The sequence below is a fragment of the Schistocerca serialis genome, chromosome 2, assembly GCF_023864345.2.
Source record: "Schistocerca serialis cubense isolate TAMUIC-IGC-003099 chromosome 2, iqSchSeri2.2, whole genome shotgun sequence".
Classification (NCBI taxonomy): domain Eukaryota; kingdom Metazoa; phylum Arthropoda; class Insecta; order Orthoptera; family Acrididae; genus Schistocerca; species Schistocerca serialis.
The window spans coordinates 410,803,044-410,821,771 of record NC_064639.1 but is presented as its reverse complement, the minus strand read 5'-3'; the positions used below and the strand labels follow the sequence as shown (position 1 = coordinate 410,821,771).

At 36.7% G+C, this 18,728-nt stretch overlaps 1 protein-coding gene across 2 annotated transcripts in view; it reads right to left on the bottom strand.

Moving 5' to 3' along the window:
• Positions 1-12,632, bottom strand: part of LOC126457245 (uncharacterized) — a 50,272-nt gene extending 37,640 nt beyond the window's left edge. Inside the window, exons 1-3 of one of the 2 annotated variants that reach the window (XM_050093398.1) lie at positions 12,408-12,632; positions 12,005-12,135; positions 11,705-11,787 (exon numbers count right to left, since the gene is read on the bottom strand). In XM_050093398.1, coding sequence (XP_049949355.1) covers positions 11,705-11,787; positions 12,005-12,135; positions 12,408-12,447 — 254 coding nt within the window. In that variant the 5' untranslated portion in view covers positions 12,448-12,632. The remainder of the gene's footprint in view (positions 1-11,704; positions 11,788-12,004; positions 12,136-12,407) is intronic. The other variant, XM_050093397.1, reaches the window with a different exon arrangement.
• Between the last annotated feature and the right edge of the window lie 6,096 nt (positions 12,633-18,728).

The window sequence follows — 18,728 nt, the reverse complement described above, 5'->3', positions numbered from 1 at the left end:
GTAGATATCATCCAGCTCACAATTATGCTGTATCCTTCATCCACTTGTGATCTCATCTTGTACCAGACCATTGATCTTCCTTAAGACTTTCCACTCAAAGACAAGAAGATTATTTAAGTATTTTTTTCAGACACTCCATAATTTGCTATGATGCATCCCTACAAGTTGGAGGTGTGTTTAGTACAGCTGGAGTTTGAAATTCTTAAAAAGAGTGAGTGATTTAAAAAGCTAACTGAAGTACAACTGGTTTGCGGTTTGACTTACATTTCACATGATGTGTCTTCTGTAAATATTACCCCTAGATACATAAAATTGTGAACCCCTTTGTAGAATTATGTTTCGACTACCAGTGGCCGGAGTGGGTCTCTTGGATCAGACATGAGTTCAGCTCACCATCAGGTATCTGGTCTTTGATCCACTGACATGGAGACCAATCTTGCTTGCTGCCATCTCCACAATGTCACTTATCTGCATTAGTTGTTCCTTAGATCTGGACGACACGGCCATGTCGTCGACGAATGCAAGATGTGATTTTCTCACCTTCCCCCACAATCCCTTTGAAATTCTTAGGGAAAGCTTCCTTCATCATCTTTTCAAGCTCCAGATTGGACAATATTGGTGACACGACATCTCCTTGTCTCAAGGTTTTGTTTATGTTAAAGGTCTCCATGACTTGGCTCCCCAAGTTTCAGTTTGCCTTTTGTATCAGTGAAACAAACTTACTACACTGACGAGTTTTTTTGGTATTCCAAACTCAGTTAGGCAACCCATCAGGCTCTGCTGGTGAAAACAACCATATGTCTTCTTAAAATCTATGAAAAGCAAATGAAGGTTTTGTCGTATACCCATGTCTTCTCGGTGAGCTGTCTCAATATACAGTTGTCCGCAATCCAACAGCACTTTCTGAAACCACCTTGATATTCACCAATCACTACTTCTGCAAATGGTTGTATTCTGTTCTATATACAGTTGGCCAACAGGGTGAATACACGGATACGGGAAGAAATTACCGGATTTTTCCCAGATAAAAATACACTTTCTCTTGGGTGAAAATACACATTTTCATGGGTGAAAATATACCTCAGAACTGTAAAACTTAACAATTCCTGAATTGGTAAAGGTTTTATACAGCACTTCCCGGCACTTTAGAAAAATCTTTGTGCACAGCAATATGTACGCTTCATATTTTCATATTATGGAAGTATAAATATGAATTCCACCAAACACAGTACGTTAGTTTCCGAAGCACTGAAATCGAGATTGCAATGTACTTTTGTTAGCCAATAACAGCTCACGTCACGTTATCTCACCAGCAAATGAAAACAGATATTCAGAACATAGGACACCTTATGTAGTCAGCCAATAGCTACAATCACTGTTAAGTAGAGCGGATGCACAAATAGCCAAAGTTTATAGTTTAAATTAATATATATGTAGTATAGCTACAAAAAAGCTAAGCTTTTATATGTTTATTTTTTGAGTTATCCTTTAAAATATATCAAACATAAATGTGCCTGCAAAATTATAAATGATGACCAATTTCTTGTCTTCTGGGCCTAAAATTCTTTTAATTGGCTGGTCCTCGAAGTGTTAAGTTTGGAATGAGATTCAATCACTCAGCGATTTAAGAAATTCATCACACATTTTCACACTTAACATAGCTCATATTGCATAAAAGGAAATTTACTTTGAAACTTAACACTTGTCAAAGCAGCATTTGGAATATTTTCCCACAACCTGTTAGAAATATAAACTTTTGTGGCGCCATGCTCATCAAAAGCAGCTGTTATGAAGTATTACACAGTCTTCGTCCTGAAGCCTCTGACACATTTAGCTGTTGACGAACTATTATGTGCACTCTGGGTTTGGTTATAAGTTTTACACTGGTGTTTCCCTCTTGTTTATGTTTTATTGCTGCAGTATTATTCTACAGTAGCAGGCTAACGTAAAATTCTTTGTTAGAGTACAGTCAAAATTACAAAAATTTAACTGAAAAGTAATGCAATGAAAAATTTCCAAAATTCTAAAAAATTCCCAGGTTTTTCTCAGATTTCCCAGCTGTCCCGTGGCATATATGCTCTGGACAAGATGTTATGGCATATGTTCAGGAGTGCTATTCCTCTGCAGTTGGTGCAGCCCATTTTGTGTGTAGGGCAGGTAACTGCTGTATACCAATCTTCTGGAATCTCCTGTACAATCCAAATCCTCTTGATAAGCTGGAGAATTCTCTTGTGGAGTCTCTGCTCCAGTTTGAATGACGTCCGCCTGGATTCCATCTTCTCCTGCATTTGAGCTGGAGGTTAAGCTAAATCTACGTGTCAAGAGACTGTAATTCTAAATCTATATCAGGAGTTCATAACTCAAACAAAAGCTGAGGAACACACTGATGTGTTATTTCTATCTGTCAGCAACATTGAACTCAATGGTGTCCTCGACAGACTTTTGCCAGCTCTGGTGTCCCTCCTTAAAGAAGTTGAATCCATGGTACATCTATCGAGCCTCTTTTCCCAAAAAATGTTGTTGATCCTCCTTTCTCATTCCTTTGACACACATTCTCTTTGCTCTCCTCGGGATTGTTTGGGTAGTTCCTGCATACTTATCCAAACTGTGCTTTGCCTTGTGCAAAATCTGTGCCTTGTAGTTAGGCTCTCCTTGGCTCCTCTTCTCTTGGCTATTGGCTACCGCCTTAATGCATTCGTTCCTAAACCAGTTCCACATTTCTTCAGGGTTCTTTTTTTGAGTTCTTTTCCTGCATATTTTTTTGCTGTGTTTGAGTATCAATGTGGTAGCATTCTACTTGCTTAGGACTGTTTCTCATTTTGGCTGTGAGTTGTACTTTTAGTGTTTTCTACTAGAAAGTGGTCCCTCCCACATTCCACTGTCTTTTTACACAAATCACCCAGTTCTTTAGTTTTGTGGCAGTTGTAATGTAATCTATGTGATTGTTTTACTATCAGGTAACACTCAAGGCCCTCTGTGTATATTATTTTTTGTGCTACTGATGAACAATTGTTATTGGGTCACACACTGGGTTAAGGCTTGGTGTGAAACTGAGGAGTAGTAGCAGCAATAGCAGTGCTAGGTCTGGTCTGAATAGAGATAAGGTAATTGGTATTTTAGGCATCACTTCTCCCATTGGGTCTGCAACCTTGTTTTTGGCTCAATATATCCTCGTCTTTGTAACTACATTCTTTTTATTATACTCCATATATTTGCTTTAACTGCATTGCAGGATAAATATGTGGTACAAATAACTACATGAGAATGCATGACATGCACTTTTACAACACAATACGTTTATAATAATTGAGGAAGGGATACATGGTACCTAGTCAAAAGTTGATGTATTACACAACATCAGGGGCCAAACCAGCTCTTACCGGTTGGCACTTTACAAGGTAAACATGTCCCATCACCACATGGGTGAAGTGAATGGCACATGTTGAATATGTTTTCCTGTGTTATTTTAATGTGAAATAATTATTCCCATAATAAATATTCTACACATATTAAATTATAAAACATTAATTTACAGTAAATGTTGTAAGTCAAAAAATGTTTACCTTGATCTCTCTCTCTCTCTCTCTCTCTCTCTCTCTCTCTCTCTCTCTCTCTCTCTCTCTCTCTCTCACACACACACACACACACACACACACACACACACACACACACACACACACACACACACACACACACTTCATTTGTACGTGTGTGAAATGATGGTCTGTTTTTGTTTTCATCAAATATCTCGGCACAGTTACGTAATTATATTACACATATTTTTATGTTGACTATTAAGAATTCGTTTATCGTGCATAAAATTCACAAGAATGTTAACTTAGCACGCATGCATGGTCATGTGCAGTGGAAAACATATTACTCATATATTAATGATATGAACTACAAGTAACGCTGTTACACGTACAGACAAGAAGGGAATTTTATTTTGAAGTTGGGAGTGGAAAGCAACCCTTTCCTTTATATGGCATCCGAAATAGAGGAACATGGCAAAAACATTAATGACAGTAATAACAGAAAGGATATCTAACATTACCGAGACAATGGTAATACATAACGTGACATGGCTGTAGGCACTTTCATTAAGTCACATTCTTCTGATATTTATGTACAACTTGCAGCCCAGCTAGCTTTGCAAGTGTAGCACTATACGTCTACAGTTGGACAACTTGTCTGGTGTAGCTGTAAATTTGTTTAAGCGGCAGTATGTTGAGTTATGTTTAAAAATTGACAGCAGCATTAGCTAACTGTTTCATCACTTTCAAATAAATTAAATAATTTAAGCATAAGCAAAACATGCCACTTGCTGGCACACTACAGCACCTACAGGCACAAACAGACTGCCTGACCACAACCCGCTAACAATGAGAGCCCTAAATCAAGGGTCTGCAACCACTCATTTGTCGGTACGGTGGTCGCACCAGCCTGCTGCATGTGCAAAAATCTCTACAGCAGTTCCCGAGAACAGCCTTCACATACAGGCAGAAAAATAGGGCATGGAACTGTAATTCATCATAGTTCAGAAATACAAACATTTATAAATTAACCTTCCTTGTGAATCAATGTATCTATTAGTGAAAACCTTATCAAAATTTCTACAGAAATCCCCGAGATTAGCCCATATATACGCAGAAGAAGGTGCCAGGGGACTTTAATTTATAGCATGTATAGAAGGAGATTGTATGTATATGTAAATTCTTTCATGTGGCTCAATGTCCTGGTGTAAGTCTTCAACTGGACATCATTTTGGTGATTTGTGTCTCCCTAGCTAGTTATTCAACTGGGAAAAGGGAACCTACAATTTAATACGGAATCCAAAACATGTTTCATTTGTGTTGCATCTCTGTATCATTGAGAGGTGACAGCTCAGTTGGAAAATAAAGAAAAATGTTTCTGGTCCAGCCAGGATCTGATCCGACGATGTTTCCATTACCAAACACACACTTTAACTCTAGACTACCAAACACAACTTTGATTTTACTCTTGTAAATAACACCTACAGTTTAACATGGATTCCAAACTCTGTTCTGCAACTGGTGAATGTCCACGTCATCATTGAGCGTGAACACTAGGTTAAAATGGCAGCAAAAAATCTGTGGTCCAACTGGGATTTTATCTTGCATCCTACGGGCTTTCAGACATGTGCTTTTCCACCAGACCAGGCCTAAATGATACTGCTCAAACTTTGCTGTTGTCTGTAGTTGCAGCGGCTGTACTGTCGGATGGCGTTGCCATCATTTTCACAGTAGCAGCAGCCTTTAATTCATCGCTATACAGCCAATTTCCGCAAAATATTTATAAAATTGTATACGCAACCTTCCTCGTGAATCAACCTATCTATTAGTCACAGCTGAATCAAAATCCCCACAGTAGTTCCTGAGATTAGCCCAAGAACACAGACAGAAGAGGGAAGAAGAGAAGCCTGTTACTAATACTTGACATAATATTATCTGTAATTTGTGAGATTTTGCCCAGATATTTGACAAGAACAAAGAATCAACAGTATGTGCAATGCACCATATCAAGTGTGTAATTAGGAAAATGGGAACTAACAACAAATCCCATGTGGCATGATTGTCCATCATTACATACACACAAATGAAATGAATCCCAAACATAGTGTTGCTGTATGAAAAAGCAATGGTAGCAAGGTCATTGATAATGTCGTCATTTGTTACTTTAAGGGTTGCTCATTGTCAGAATTATGCAAGAGCTAGAACCCAATACCTCAAGTAAGCAGTCCCAAAACGCTAAAAAGCACACTTTAAATACCACTGCATGTCAAGTTTCAGGAGCACCTTTTAATCAATAATCCAAAAAAATCATTTAAGAAAAAAAACAATGCCCACAGCTACTCTTCTGTAAAATGTTTTGTAGTGATAGCAGAAGCCATAACAATTTTCATACTACTGTTACAATCTCTACAGTAATGTACAGACAAGAAACAGTCCTCCTACAAAAGCCATCAAGGAACTCGTCTCCCACTGTCCCATACTAAAAAAACAAAAATGACAAATTAAAAAGTGTTTTTGAAACTTTGACATATGTGCTTTGTAGCATGCTTCCTTGTGGTATTGGGTTTTTGTTCTTGCATAATACTGACATTGAGCTATCCTTAACATGACAACTGACAAGGCTATCCATGATACTACTACCATCATTCTCTCTTACAGCAGTGCGTTCTTCAGGTCCACTTAATTTGCATGAGTGTGAAATGATGGATTGTTTTTTGTTTTCATCTAATATCTGGGCAGAGCTACGTAATTATATTACATTTATGTCTACTATTAAGAATTCGTTTACCGCACATAAAATTCACAAGAATGTTAACTTAGCATAATACCTACCACTATTTCATATTGTGTACTATCATTGTCAGTACTGTCAAGTATCATTTCTGTTATTACTGTCATTGTTTATGTGAGCCCCTATTTCAAATGTCAATATAAAGGATTTCTTTCCTCTCCCTAGCTCAAAAAAATATCCTCAGACGTAGAGGGCCAACCACTGCTTTTGCCTTTACAAAGACATCCTGTTTCATTAAACATCTATACGTAATCGTAAATGGAGCTTTGTTAAATGTGGTCATTAATTTACAAAACACTGCAGTTGTGGACTCGTTCTAGCAGAGGTCTCATCACGCAAATTGCCTTCTCCATTGGTCTAGCAGGTATGCAAGTTGCTGCAGATTTCTCTCTCTCTCTCTCTCTCTCTCTCTCTCTCTCTCTCTCTCTCTCTCTCTCACACACACACACACACACACACACACACCTTGAGTTGCTGTACCCATGTATAAAATCATATAATGCCTTACCTCAATAGGAACAATTTTCACAATCTCTTGAAAGTATCTACATAAGTTTGAATAATCCTATACATGTAACACCACTACTTGTAATTTATGTAATTAATATTGCAGTAATATGTTTTCTACTGCACATGTATTAATTGCTGTATTTTTTTATTGTACTATAGACATAGCATCATATGAGTCAAGTCATAGATTTTTTGATGCACAGTAGTATTTACTGTAAAGTTATAAAGTGTATTAAAACAATGTGTGTGTGGCCAGTAATTATAATATCTGTGGTGGGAAAAATTGTTTCACATTAAAATTACATGAAAAATCATTTTCAATGTCTACATCTATACTCTAAAAACCACCATGAACTGCACTGCAGAAGATACATCTCGTTGTATCAGTTGTTGGGGCTTCTTCCTGTTCCATTCACATAGGGAGTGTTGGAAGAATGAACAGCTGAATGCCTCTGCGAGAGCTGTAATTATTCTAGTTGTGTCCTCACGATCCCTATGTTAGCGATAAGTAGGACATTGCATATTTTTAGTCATTGTTTAAAGTCGGTTCTTGAAACTGCGTTAGTAGACTTTCTCAGGAGAGTTTATGCCCACCTTCAAGAGTATGCCAGTTCAGCTTCTTTAGCATCTCTGTGCCACTGTCCCATGACTCAAGGATCAATCCGTACCAAATGGTCCAAGAAAAAATAAGTAAATTAATTTTTTTATGGAAGGGTGGTGCTGTTTAATGTAGTTTGTTAATTTTAGTTGAAAAATGTGCACTGCTGCAGTCTTGTGTTCAAGGTAGTCACTTTATGATGCACAAGCTGTTTATCTTCATCTTTATAGTAGACTACAAATGGATGAACTGTGGCCTGTTTGTTTACCCAGAGGTGCCTTTGTGTTTCATCTTGAACAACAAAGGAATAATTTTCCAAAAAGTCAGCAAGAACTAAGCATTCATCAGCAGCCAAGGTCTGCTTTGTCTTTCAAAAATTTACTTTGAGCTTTTGCAATAAAATGATGCATTTTCAGATTTTCAAAGTTAACCACCAAGACTTTAAAAAACTCTTCATGATTTTAGGACTGTCACCATTTCAGTTCTGTCTTGTGTCACCCATTGTTTGTATCAACAAATCGTCATCTTCAGATTCTTCAATCAAGTCAAGGAAGGCTTGTTTGCCTGGTCAATCTTCACATTTTCCCTTGATCATAGAATTGTAACTGCCAATATCGCGTACCGTAACTTCCAAATGGTCTTTATAGTCAACTCTAAGATTGGCCCCATCTATCATCAACTTTACGTTCTGATGATACAAACACACACACACACACACACACACACACACACACACACACACACACATTATGGGTGCCAGATGCCCCTGCAACAATACACCATCTTGGTCTCAACTGGCAAAACTTTGATCTTCCAATTTTAATGTCAGGATTCTCTTTTATAAATTCAATGAATGGTGCATTTAAATTACAGAATATTAATCATTTTTGTCTTTCAATCTTAGAACCATTTTCTTTCACAGAAACACAGTCGTTTTTACCAAACATCAAACAGCTGTTATTGTCATTATGCTTAATAACTTTAGTAATGCTGTTAAAATTCTGTGTTCTTTTACCAATTGCCTTGTTAACTTAACAAGACACTCTTGACACATTAAATTCATCACTAACTTTTGATCAACTCCAAGAATTTGGCAGTAAACTGATAATCTTTATTTTATCCACTTTGTTTGAAGTACTGCATTTAATTTTTCTATGTTGTATTTTGAAATGAAACTAACAAATTCTTTTTGACTGTAGCTGCCACTTTCTCAATTTTTGTATTCAAGGCACCTGGTCTTTTATCTTGACTTCGTGTTCTAATTTTACTAGCAGGCAATATACCCAGAATTTCACAAGCTGTATCTACTTTTTTAATGGTTTCTGACAAGTACAAAATTCGGTATCTGAGATTTCACTATCCTTTCTCTTGTGAATTACAAATATCTTACAATAACATGTTGGACACAATGATTTTCCTGTTATGAGACTGACAAAAGGGCTTTTATCTTTAGAATAATAATCAAATGTTATTTCTCACAGACCTTTTGCTATAGGTTTCTTATGTTTCTCAAAAGGGCCCATACAAGAATGACCAAAAAGGTGACGAAAATTTTCATTTCATGGCACTTGCACGTTGATTTAACCTCTGCGCCGACTTAAGTAAAACACCACTTTTTTTTCTTCACTGTACTCTTCGATTAAAGTAATGTCTTTAGGACACACTCCAAACACACTTTTATGACATGCTTCATTAATAATAACACCAACAGAACTGCACACTTCTAGAACTTCTAGCTAAATAAGTGTGAGTAGACAACTGTTGGTGTAAGGGGAAGACAACTATCAGACTTGTATATGCTTGCAGATGAAATTGTTAGCCTGCTGAAAATTACCACAGCATTGTTTCGACAAATGCTCATTAGCTAGTGTAATGTGGTGTGTGACATTATGGAATTGGTACATACTTTATTTGATTAGCCTACCAGATATCTCAGATGTTAAAAAACATATTTTTGACACATGTTTGTAATCTTTTTTTCCATAACTTCCAATTGAATTTCAAAGTCGAAATTTATATTGAAGTTTGAGCTCAACAGCAGCTCCCGATCCCATAAATTAGGACCTAACACTTCCCTTGACTTATATAGCTCAAAAACATCTCCCGATACCAATACTAACATTCACAGCCACACATTGGGATCAAACACTTCCCTTGACCTGTTATCCTTATGACAGCTCCACATACAGCCGTCCCTGGTCCGAGACGCCGGAACTTTAAGTAAGCCTAATTTCTTCACAACACACTGAACACTTCACGACTTCATCCAAAAATCCGAATAGTTGAAGAAATTTTATTAGAGACAACGCACTGTTACCCATCATAGCCGACAACCGAAAACTGTTGACCCTGTCAGTTATATCCATACCTACCAAAGACATAAAAAAAAGCAATTTACCAAAATTCACACATGACGCCACACTCGCAAAGTAAACCAAAAACATCACCTAACACACCACCAGAGACCACCACCGATCACATCAAAACAACACCTACAAACACGCCACTCTCACGGAGTGTGGCCTGCAATATCTATGTTGGGGGACCAAATAAAAATCAGAAAATTTCACAGTTAATAGACCTTTATGATATCAAACTTCGGTCAAGGGGAATTGTTCGATCCCAATTTATGAGATAGCGAGCTGCTGATGAGCTATATACGTCAAGGGGAGTGTCCGATTCCAGATGATACTGTGTTTGGGGAGTTTTGTGATGTCTGTTTTTTTTCATCGTTTTGCGTGGTTTTGTATGGGGGTGGGTGTCTAAAATTATTTATATTTAGTTTGTCCCCACCCTAAAACCCCATATTTCCCACGCTTGTTCCGTTGGTGTCATTAGGCTTTTTGCGGAACGTGTGTGTGTGTGTGTGTGTGTGTGTTTCTCGATTTATTTTCGTCCTCATAATGCGTACATAAAGACTTTATATGCGCCATATTGGAATCGTGGTTTATGGTCGTTTCCGCCATATTTGTGATGACATGGGACAAAGCAGATGGGTGGGATCGGACGCTTCCGTATTTCCAAAAAATCTATTTTTTAAAATACTGTATTTTTTAAAGTGTAAGCTGCTCAACATTGATACAATATAAAAAGTAACTATACTATACAGTGTAATAGCACAAAAAATATTAAATCTGAGAAATTAATCTTTCTTTGGAAAACTACTCTTCAAAAATTGGGTTTTTTAATTTGTGGCTGATAACTTTGAACTATTAAAAATATATTAAAGAATACTTTCAGCTAAGTGATAATGACGTTAATTTGTAGCCCAGAGTGTGTTGAACTAAATGCATTTTATCTGAAAGGTTTAGGACAATCCACAACTGAACAGTTGTAAAAAAATGTAGATGCTTGCAAATATGAAAAAACGCATGCGACCTGGAACAAATATGGCCAGTCTTTCAAAATAATACACTATATATATATATATATATATATATATGACTACTAAACATTGGGGAATTCACCCAGCAAATACAAAATTTTTCTGAGACGGTCAAGCAACCAGTGCGGGACCACTTGGTATGGATTGACCCCACAATATTAGATTATCTTAACTGCATGGACGACATGTTACCCTTTTATAGCACCTTCCTTTTCTTCCTCTCACAACGTCCCCTAAATGTGTATATACCCCACCTTGTTTGTGCCTGGATCAGAAAAAGTGACTAACAGTAAATTGTTTCAGTACAGTCACCATAGCAACAAAACAAGAAATTGTAATGTGTGGGTGTGCTATATTTTTGCTCAGCTACGTCAGGAGCTGGCCACGACAGTCAGGGGAAACACTTGTGGCTTGCAGCAAAATTATGCAGATTATGTTCTGCAATACAATTCTCTGTGTGGAAAATTTCTTTCTGATGTCAAAACAGTACAGAAAGTGCACATCAAGGGAATAAGCGTAGAAGTTGCATAGGAGGTCCAACTTACATCTTTCTTAATTTACGTCTGATAAATGTACATATTATGCATCAAAATATTCATGGTTGTACATGATCTAGTACGAGTTTCCTGAATGTTCCACAACTGTTTCCAGCCTTTTACTCTCACTCGTCCACCTTGATTAAACGTGTTACCTTTTAAGGTGTTGTGTACCAATTGCCAATGTCTTTCGGCATTGTATGATTTAAAATTTGCTGGCCAAACAATAAGAAAACTCAAACTCATAAGGTCACAACAAATTACGAATTTAACCCACTGCTTGTTTACCACTGTGCTTTCTACAACATTGTGGAGGCAAGCTACATGCATAGTACATTATGAGTAATATACCTGAAGTAATAAATCAGAAGGGCACCACAGACCAAATCTTTTGTCTCCAGAAATGTAACACGGGATGTGAGTAATCTCCATACCTGTAGGAAGAATAGTAATATATCAGTAGAACAAATGGGCTAATTTTGTATACGTTAACAACAGTACTAAAAAATAAATAAAAAATCATTCGATACTATGTTACAGAAAAAATGGGCAACTTCATATGGACATCAAACGCACTCCTCATGCTGTAATATAAAATATAATACGTGCAGAAGAATTGGTTGCATAAATGTAGATTAAGTATCCACTTACTTCACCCTCTACAAATATATCGGGCAACTTGCATACGAGATACTTCCGCATATGTGCCAACAGGGGCACATTCATTGCGGTGCACGTCAGAAACATGGTGCCCATCAAACCTTTGCATACTGGCGCCTTGTCTGAAACAAACACATTGCTTGCGAGTGATATTCAAAAACAAACAACTCCAGACGCACGGCAGTTAACCAAATTCCTGTTGCATTCACTATACAGATGTCAACTAACATTGCGTAAGTTCTGTAGATATGACGGAACGGCACAGCTATTCTCTAATAACTAGATAGAGTGTTGAAGAGTGACACTATTATATTGTCCTGCAACACTTAACATTCTACCAAAATGACACTGCCAAAATAAGTCAGACAGTAATTCGTCATCAAATAACACTTACAAAATCCTGTTGTGCTGTATGGTGAAAGAATTGCAGCCATTGTTGATTTCGTAATATTATTCAGACAATTTCTTTCGCGAATATTTTCTGACGATCGACCTAAACATTACACCACGCATATAAGTTAGACAGCACACAACAATTTCACAAAGTAATTACGTCTCATGATCTCCAACACAATACACAACAGTACTAGACACCTGGCGTTCAAAGCGAATAACGAAGATATTCCTGACATCTGAAAGTCAATAGTAACAATGTATCAAAGTGTCTCACTTTGAATAGGGGTATGGCGCAATAAGGTCGATTCCATTTGACTCAACGGAACAGAATGTTAAAAAATCCCACTGTGCTTTTCAAATTTACGCAAGTTGTTAACAGAACGAAACATGTTGGTTGAAGGCCAAGGTTTCTCAAGAGCAAAGAAAAGCTACGACGTTGGGATTGACACTGGGTCCCTGTCGTCATCTGCTAACATAGATAGCATGAATTGATATTCATAAATGAATTACAAAGTTATTTAATACAAGCTGATACCGTACTGTTTTCTGACGATAAAATGACTAGAATGTGATATAACTCTTCACTAAAGCTCAGAAGGAGACCCGCTTGCACAAAAATAGAAATAACAACAGAAGAAGTAGGTGAAAGGTTCACGGATAACTGCTTATTTGTAAACGAGGAAAGAACATTATGGGTGACTTTCGGACACATATAAAACAATCTGAATATAATATAATTGTGAAGCTACTCAGGCAGAAGATACTACAAATAATTAGTAAAATCTTTTAAAAAATCTGTTTAGATGAGCATATAAAGTAACGATAAACATGTTGACATGCTCAATAAAAAATTAGGGAAAAGCTGATTTGTATTTAGCATAGTTAAAAACCACTGCCCCTTAAACATTTATGCATCATGGCAGGGTTTCTTCTTTTGTGATAATTCAAGTCTGGCAAATCGTTCATTTATTATTCAAACTCGATCAAAACGAAAAAATGGGCTGCATGTAGGATGCCCTGTTGGATCATTTCCAAGGAAATTAAAATTATGACACCTCAATCTGTTTCTCTCTGTGGAAGACTCTGCTTTTTGAAATCTCACCCCCAAGTTTTTTCTTTAAACACTGATTTCCGTGAGTGTTCAATAAGACACAGCAACGATTTCCATAAAGAAGTATATAAGAAAGATCAGTATTATGAGTGCATTATACTAACCCAAAATTCTTTTTAGTGCTAGTCCTTTAAGAATTAAAAGGATACCAAAGTTCTGCAGTTTCAAAAATGAGTTTAAAAGTGTTAATAAGTGTAAGACTTTACAGTGTTAGTGAATACATAAATTTTCGGAATATCAGTACAACTATCACATAATTTGTGTTACATGTAGTCATGTGTCTCTGTGTACCTGAACTGGCTGATGCTCTGAGTCAGTACAGAGGCGAGTTGTTGATAAATAGTAGTGTTATAATCAAGAACAGCATAAATAAAAAAAAACAGAATTAATGATATGATATAGTGCGCAGTGTAAGTTACTCATTTTTAGGTGTGCATAAAAATGAATTAATCTGAAACTTTAATTTCTTGGTTTATGTATTTAGTTTTTAAGATCTGATCACAGACACTATTACATAAGATGGTTTCATTCATTTGTTCTGTATCACCACGTGAAAATCGTATGCCATTGTATAGGATAAAATGGATGCTCAATAAATAAATAAATAATAAGTAGTCGACATTGTTTTGCCACACTCATTCGAGCTATAACCGCGGATTTTGTGTTTGCCGTCTTCTTATTCTGTGTTTAATTATTTTATTTTATTTTTGAGACACATTAACGTGATAAATTTGATATTTTTTACATTGTGTGTTCTCCCACAAGAGAGGGCTAATTAATGAAAGCGAAAAATGATTTACGTTTTTCATCAATCGAAAAGAGTTGACACCCACACTTTGCATAAATAAGGACATAAACTGATGAAACAATTTTCATTAATTGATAATGTTTTTCTATGTGAAACATGCAACACAACTGTAGGAGAAAAGCAATTGTTTCTGATGGTGTTTGTTACATAGAAAAAAACACAGAGGATAAGGTCAACAAGCTCTATGTATTATTAATAAAGGTGTTTGTATATATTTTCTCCAGCAAATAAATATCAATGTTTCGAAAAATTGTTTCATTTCTCATAAATTTACCATACAAATTTGATCAAGAATATCCATTACAATGACTGTTTTGGCGTTTAATAAGCTTTGGCGTTGGTAGTTCCTTAATTCTGGTTCTATATTCCGACTTTTTGAATCACCAATGGCATCCCATAACATCACTTCCACTATTCATTACTGGGCTAAGCGACTTGACATCTTATTGAAATTCCATCTAGTGTGAACATTTCATTATTTGATGGTGGTGTCACTTGTCCTCCCATTCCATTGCACTGAAGAGTAATGTGAATCGGCATTATAAATTCTCTCACTGCCACAACGTAATTATTTCATAATTTTTAAACCTGAAAAAGCAACCATTTCGTACAAATCCCATCCAAATACGTGAAACAAGCATTTATTCTCCTGCAAGGCCAATTCACACTGGCCATCATGTCATCTCACATCATGTCATCGTCACATCAGGGTGTATTCACCCTGTCAAACATATCACATCAATTTGCTTACAGCCTGTTGTACAATCTCAGATAAATCCAGGGCTAGCTAATTGAGGAATAGGCTAACCACAGATTAACTTGGAGTGTGCATTGTACAACCGCACTTTATTCCCTATTTAATTATTCCTGGAATAGCATTCCCAAATAGTTAAGTTGCCAACAATGGAAGAGCTCATTGGGTATTTTCGCGTCCATCATGTCATACTTCTTTAGTAGTCATCTACAGAAAAAACTAGTTTAACACGAGCGGTAAGCGTTCTGGATCGCAAAACTATTCACTTGAGCATATTTTGAGATTAGTAAATGTTGCAAATGAGTTCAAGAGAATAGCAGAAAACACGAAAACTGATGTTGTTTCATGCACTGAAAAATCAGTACAAAACATGTAAGTGAGCTTGTAAGGTATTTGTTTGTATAACATAACGATCTATCTTAAAATTAGTTAAAGGATTAGGTATTTATTATTTGATCGCTAAGAGAGCATTCTAAACTTAGCGTGGGATAAAAATGTACGTCTCACTTCATAAACAGCTTCACAAAGATCACCAGAGAAGCTACAACAAATGTACGATTTTTTTGTTTAAGAAAGAAAGACTTAAATATTATACCTACAAAAGGTAGCGTAGGCTACATAATGGTGTTGGCCCATATGTGGAATATAGGTTCAAAGTTGTGTGCAATGAAATACACTATTTGATAAGATTGCCAACAGAAGGTAGCCACAATCAGTTCGACTCAGATGCTACATCTCTAGCAAGAGAATTTTCAATCAGATGTAGCTGTATGGTTGATCTATAATTGTAAGAAAGCACCTCACATGGTAGCAACTATAAAGTGCAGTCTGATCTGTGAAACAGTTGGTCTTTTCAGAGGTTCCAAGGAACTGTGACAGCATGGACATCATGCAGATTGATTTGATTGTCAATTCTGATAGGTGTTACTGGCTAAATGCTGTTTTATTTACATCTTATAATTAGAATGATTAATTCAGTGGATGTTCTACAGAAAGGCCCTTCACTGAATTATTGAACACTATTTGCACATCCACTTTTCCAGTTCTTGGACATATACAAATCCTGTTCCTATGATGCAAAGATTATTAATAAATATATTGGAAGGACATATGAAAAATAGGAAACCAACATTTACAATGAATAACCACAACCTTTTTTATATTGATAGGGTATAAATGTATCTATGACATGTATCCTAACTGGAAGCTGGTCTTATTGTAATATCTTACCCCAAAAGCTTTGAGAAAAGTAACTAAATCATACACAATTTTGTTGTGCAATCATCTCTAGCAGCTACAAGTAATCTCAGAAAGAATGGGGAGTAACTGGAGATGAGACACCTTCAATGTGTTCTTCCTTCTTTTCTACAAACAATTCTAAAACTTTCAATTTTGTTTTCTCGTACATGAAAGAATTAATGGAATTGCAGATGATGCTGTTGCAAAAGTACCATGGCGACAACCAGAGAAGGGACAAGAACTATATAGGTAAAAAAGGAGGATAAATTTCAATATTAGGAAAAAATTAGAACAAGTGATTTCAGAATAAAAATATATTAATAGATATACATTTGTTTATTTTATTTTCTTTTAAATGCAGCAAAGCGCATGTAATAATGGGTGAAAGAAGGAGACTTAGAAATGAAGACTGGTATGATGAATGCAGACAAGCAGAGAAACAGAAAAAGGAAACAAGACTAAAGTGCTTACAGCGAAACAGTAGTCCAAATCATGCATTATACAATGAAAAGAGAATAGAGGCAGCAACAATGGGTAGGAGAAAAATAGGGAAGCCTTCAGGAGAAAGACAGAGAAGATAGAAGAGCACTATCAAAGCAATGAGAGCAGAAAGTTTTATGAGAAAATTAAAAAAAGGAACTAAAGAATATAGACCAAAAATAACAGCATTTAAGGGCAAGGTGTGACATTTGTTGATAGATCAACAAGATGTTCTGGATAGATGGAGAGAATATTTCAAAGAAATTCTGGAAAGTTGTCCAAACAGGAATGCGCAAAAAAAAAAAAAAAAAAGTTCAAATGGCTCTGAGCACTATGGCACTTAACATCTGAGGTCATCAGTCTCCTAGAACTTAGAACTACTTAAAGCTAACTAACCTAAGGACATCACACACATCCATGCCCGAGGCAGGATTCGAACCTGCGACCGTAGCAGTCGTGCGGTTCTGGACTGAAGCACCTAGAACCGCTCGGCCACGGCGGCCGGCTAGGAATGTGCAGCCACTCAATTACACTACAGATCCTGAGATAGAAGAAGCCTTATTAGAGAGGTAGTACAAAATCTGCAAAGGACCAGGAACTGATGGAATAACAGTAGAACTGTTGAAAACTGGAGGAACTGGACTCCATAGGCGCCTCCCAAAACTTATCAAGTTGATATGGGATAAGGAAAGAATCCTAGAAGAGTGAATCTTTGTGGATTTTGGCCTAATAGGTCAACAATAGATTATATATTTGTGCTGAGGCAAATACATGAAAAGCCATATGAGTATAATATTTAGCTTCATAAGCTCTATGTAGACTTCCAGTAGGCCTTCAATAGTCTCAATAGGGTAGAAACGCTAAATTTTTTGCTACTCCTTCGCATTCCATGTAGGTGTGTTTCACTTATCCAAGTAGCATTGGATGGTTCCAAGTCTGCAGTGTGAGTGTTTGAAGAACTCCGAAAATGGTTTAACATTGTAGAAGAGTCAGACAAAGGAGTGCCTTTCTACAGTGCTTTTTAACCTGGCTCTTGAAGCAGCCACTCAAAAGCCTCAGATATCTGGTTACATAAGCACCAAGTCAACCCAAACATGTGTGTAAGCTGATGATGTAGCAATTATTAGTAGAAGAAGAATTTCCCTAGAGAGAACAATAGGTAAGCTGAAAGAACTTGTACTACCCAGAGGCCTTGCTAATGAAATAAAGGGTAGAAACATGAATTTTACTAGGAAGGGAAACAATAACTTGGATTAACTGTTAGCATTTGGTTTCAATTTTGAACATATGTGACACTTTCATTATCTTGAATATAATGTTAATTGAACAAATTCCGTGCCAACTGAAATAAAACAGCATGTTCTAAGTGGTAACAGACTCGTTTAAGAAATTGTTGGCCTCTAGGTTATTAAATAGGCAACTGAAACTTCAAATTAATAAGGTCATGATCAGGCCAGTTATAATCTGCTGACATGGAACAAGGACACTAACGACTGTTGATGAGCAGCAGCTCAGGATATTTGAATGCAGTGTTCTGTGCAAGATCTATGGGGAAATTCAGGATAACAATGATTTCTGGGGATCTAGAATGAACATTGAGCTGGATCCATTCATAAAAGAAGCTGATATTGCAAGAACAATAAAAAGTGGGAGAACAACCTGGCTTGGACGTGTCCTTAGGATAGATACTAGACAAACAACTAAAAGGGTTTTTGAATGGACCCAACTGGAAGAAGAGAGCTAGGAAGGACACCAAAGCAGTGGATAGACGATGCGGAAGAAACTTGCAGAATTAGATGATGTCACTGGAAAAAGCACAATGGAGGAAATTTGTTGAAGAGGTTAAGACCCATGCAGGGTTGTTATGCCATGAGAAGAAGAAGACAACTCAGAACTGAAATAATTAACAAAACTGTCTCCTGTACAT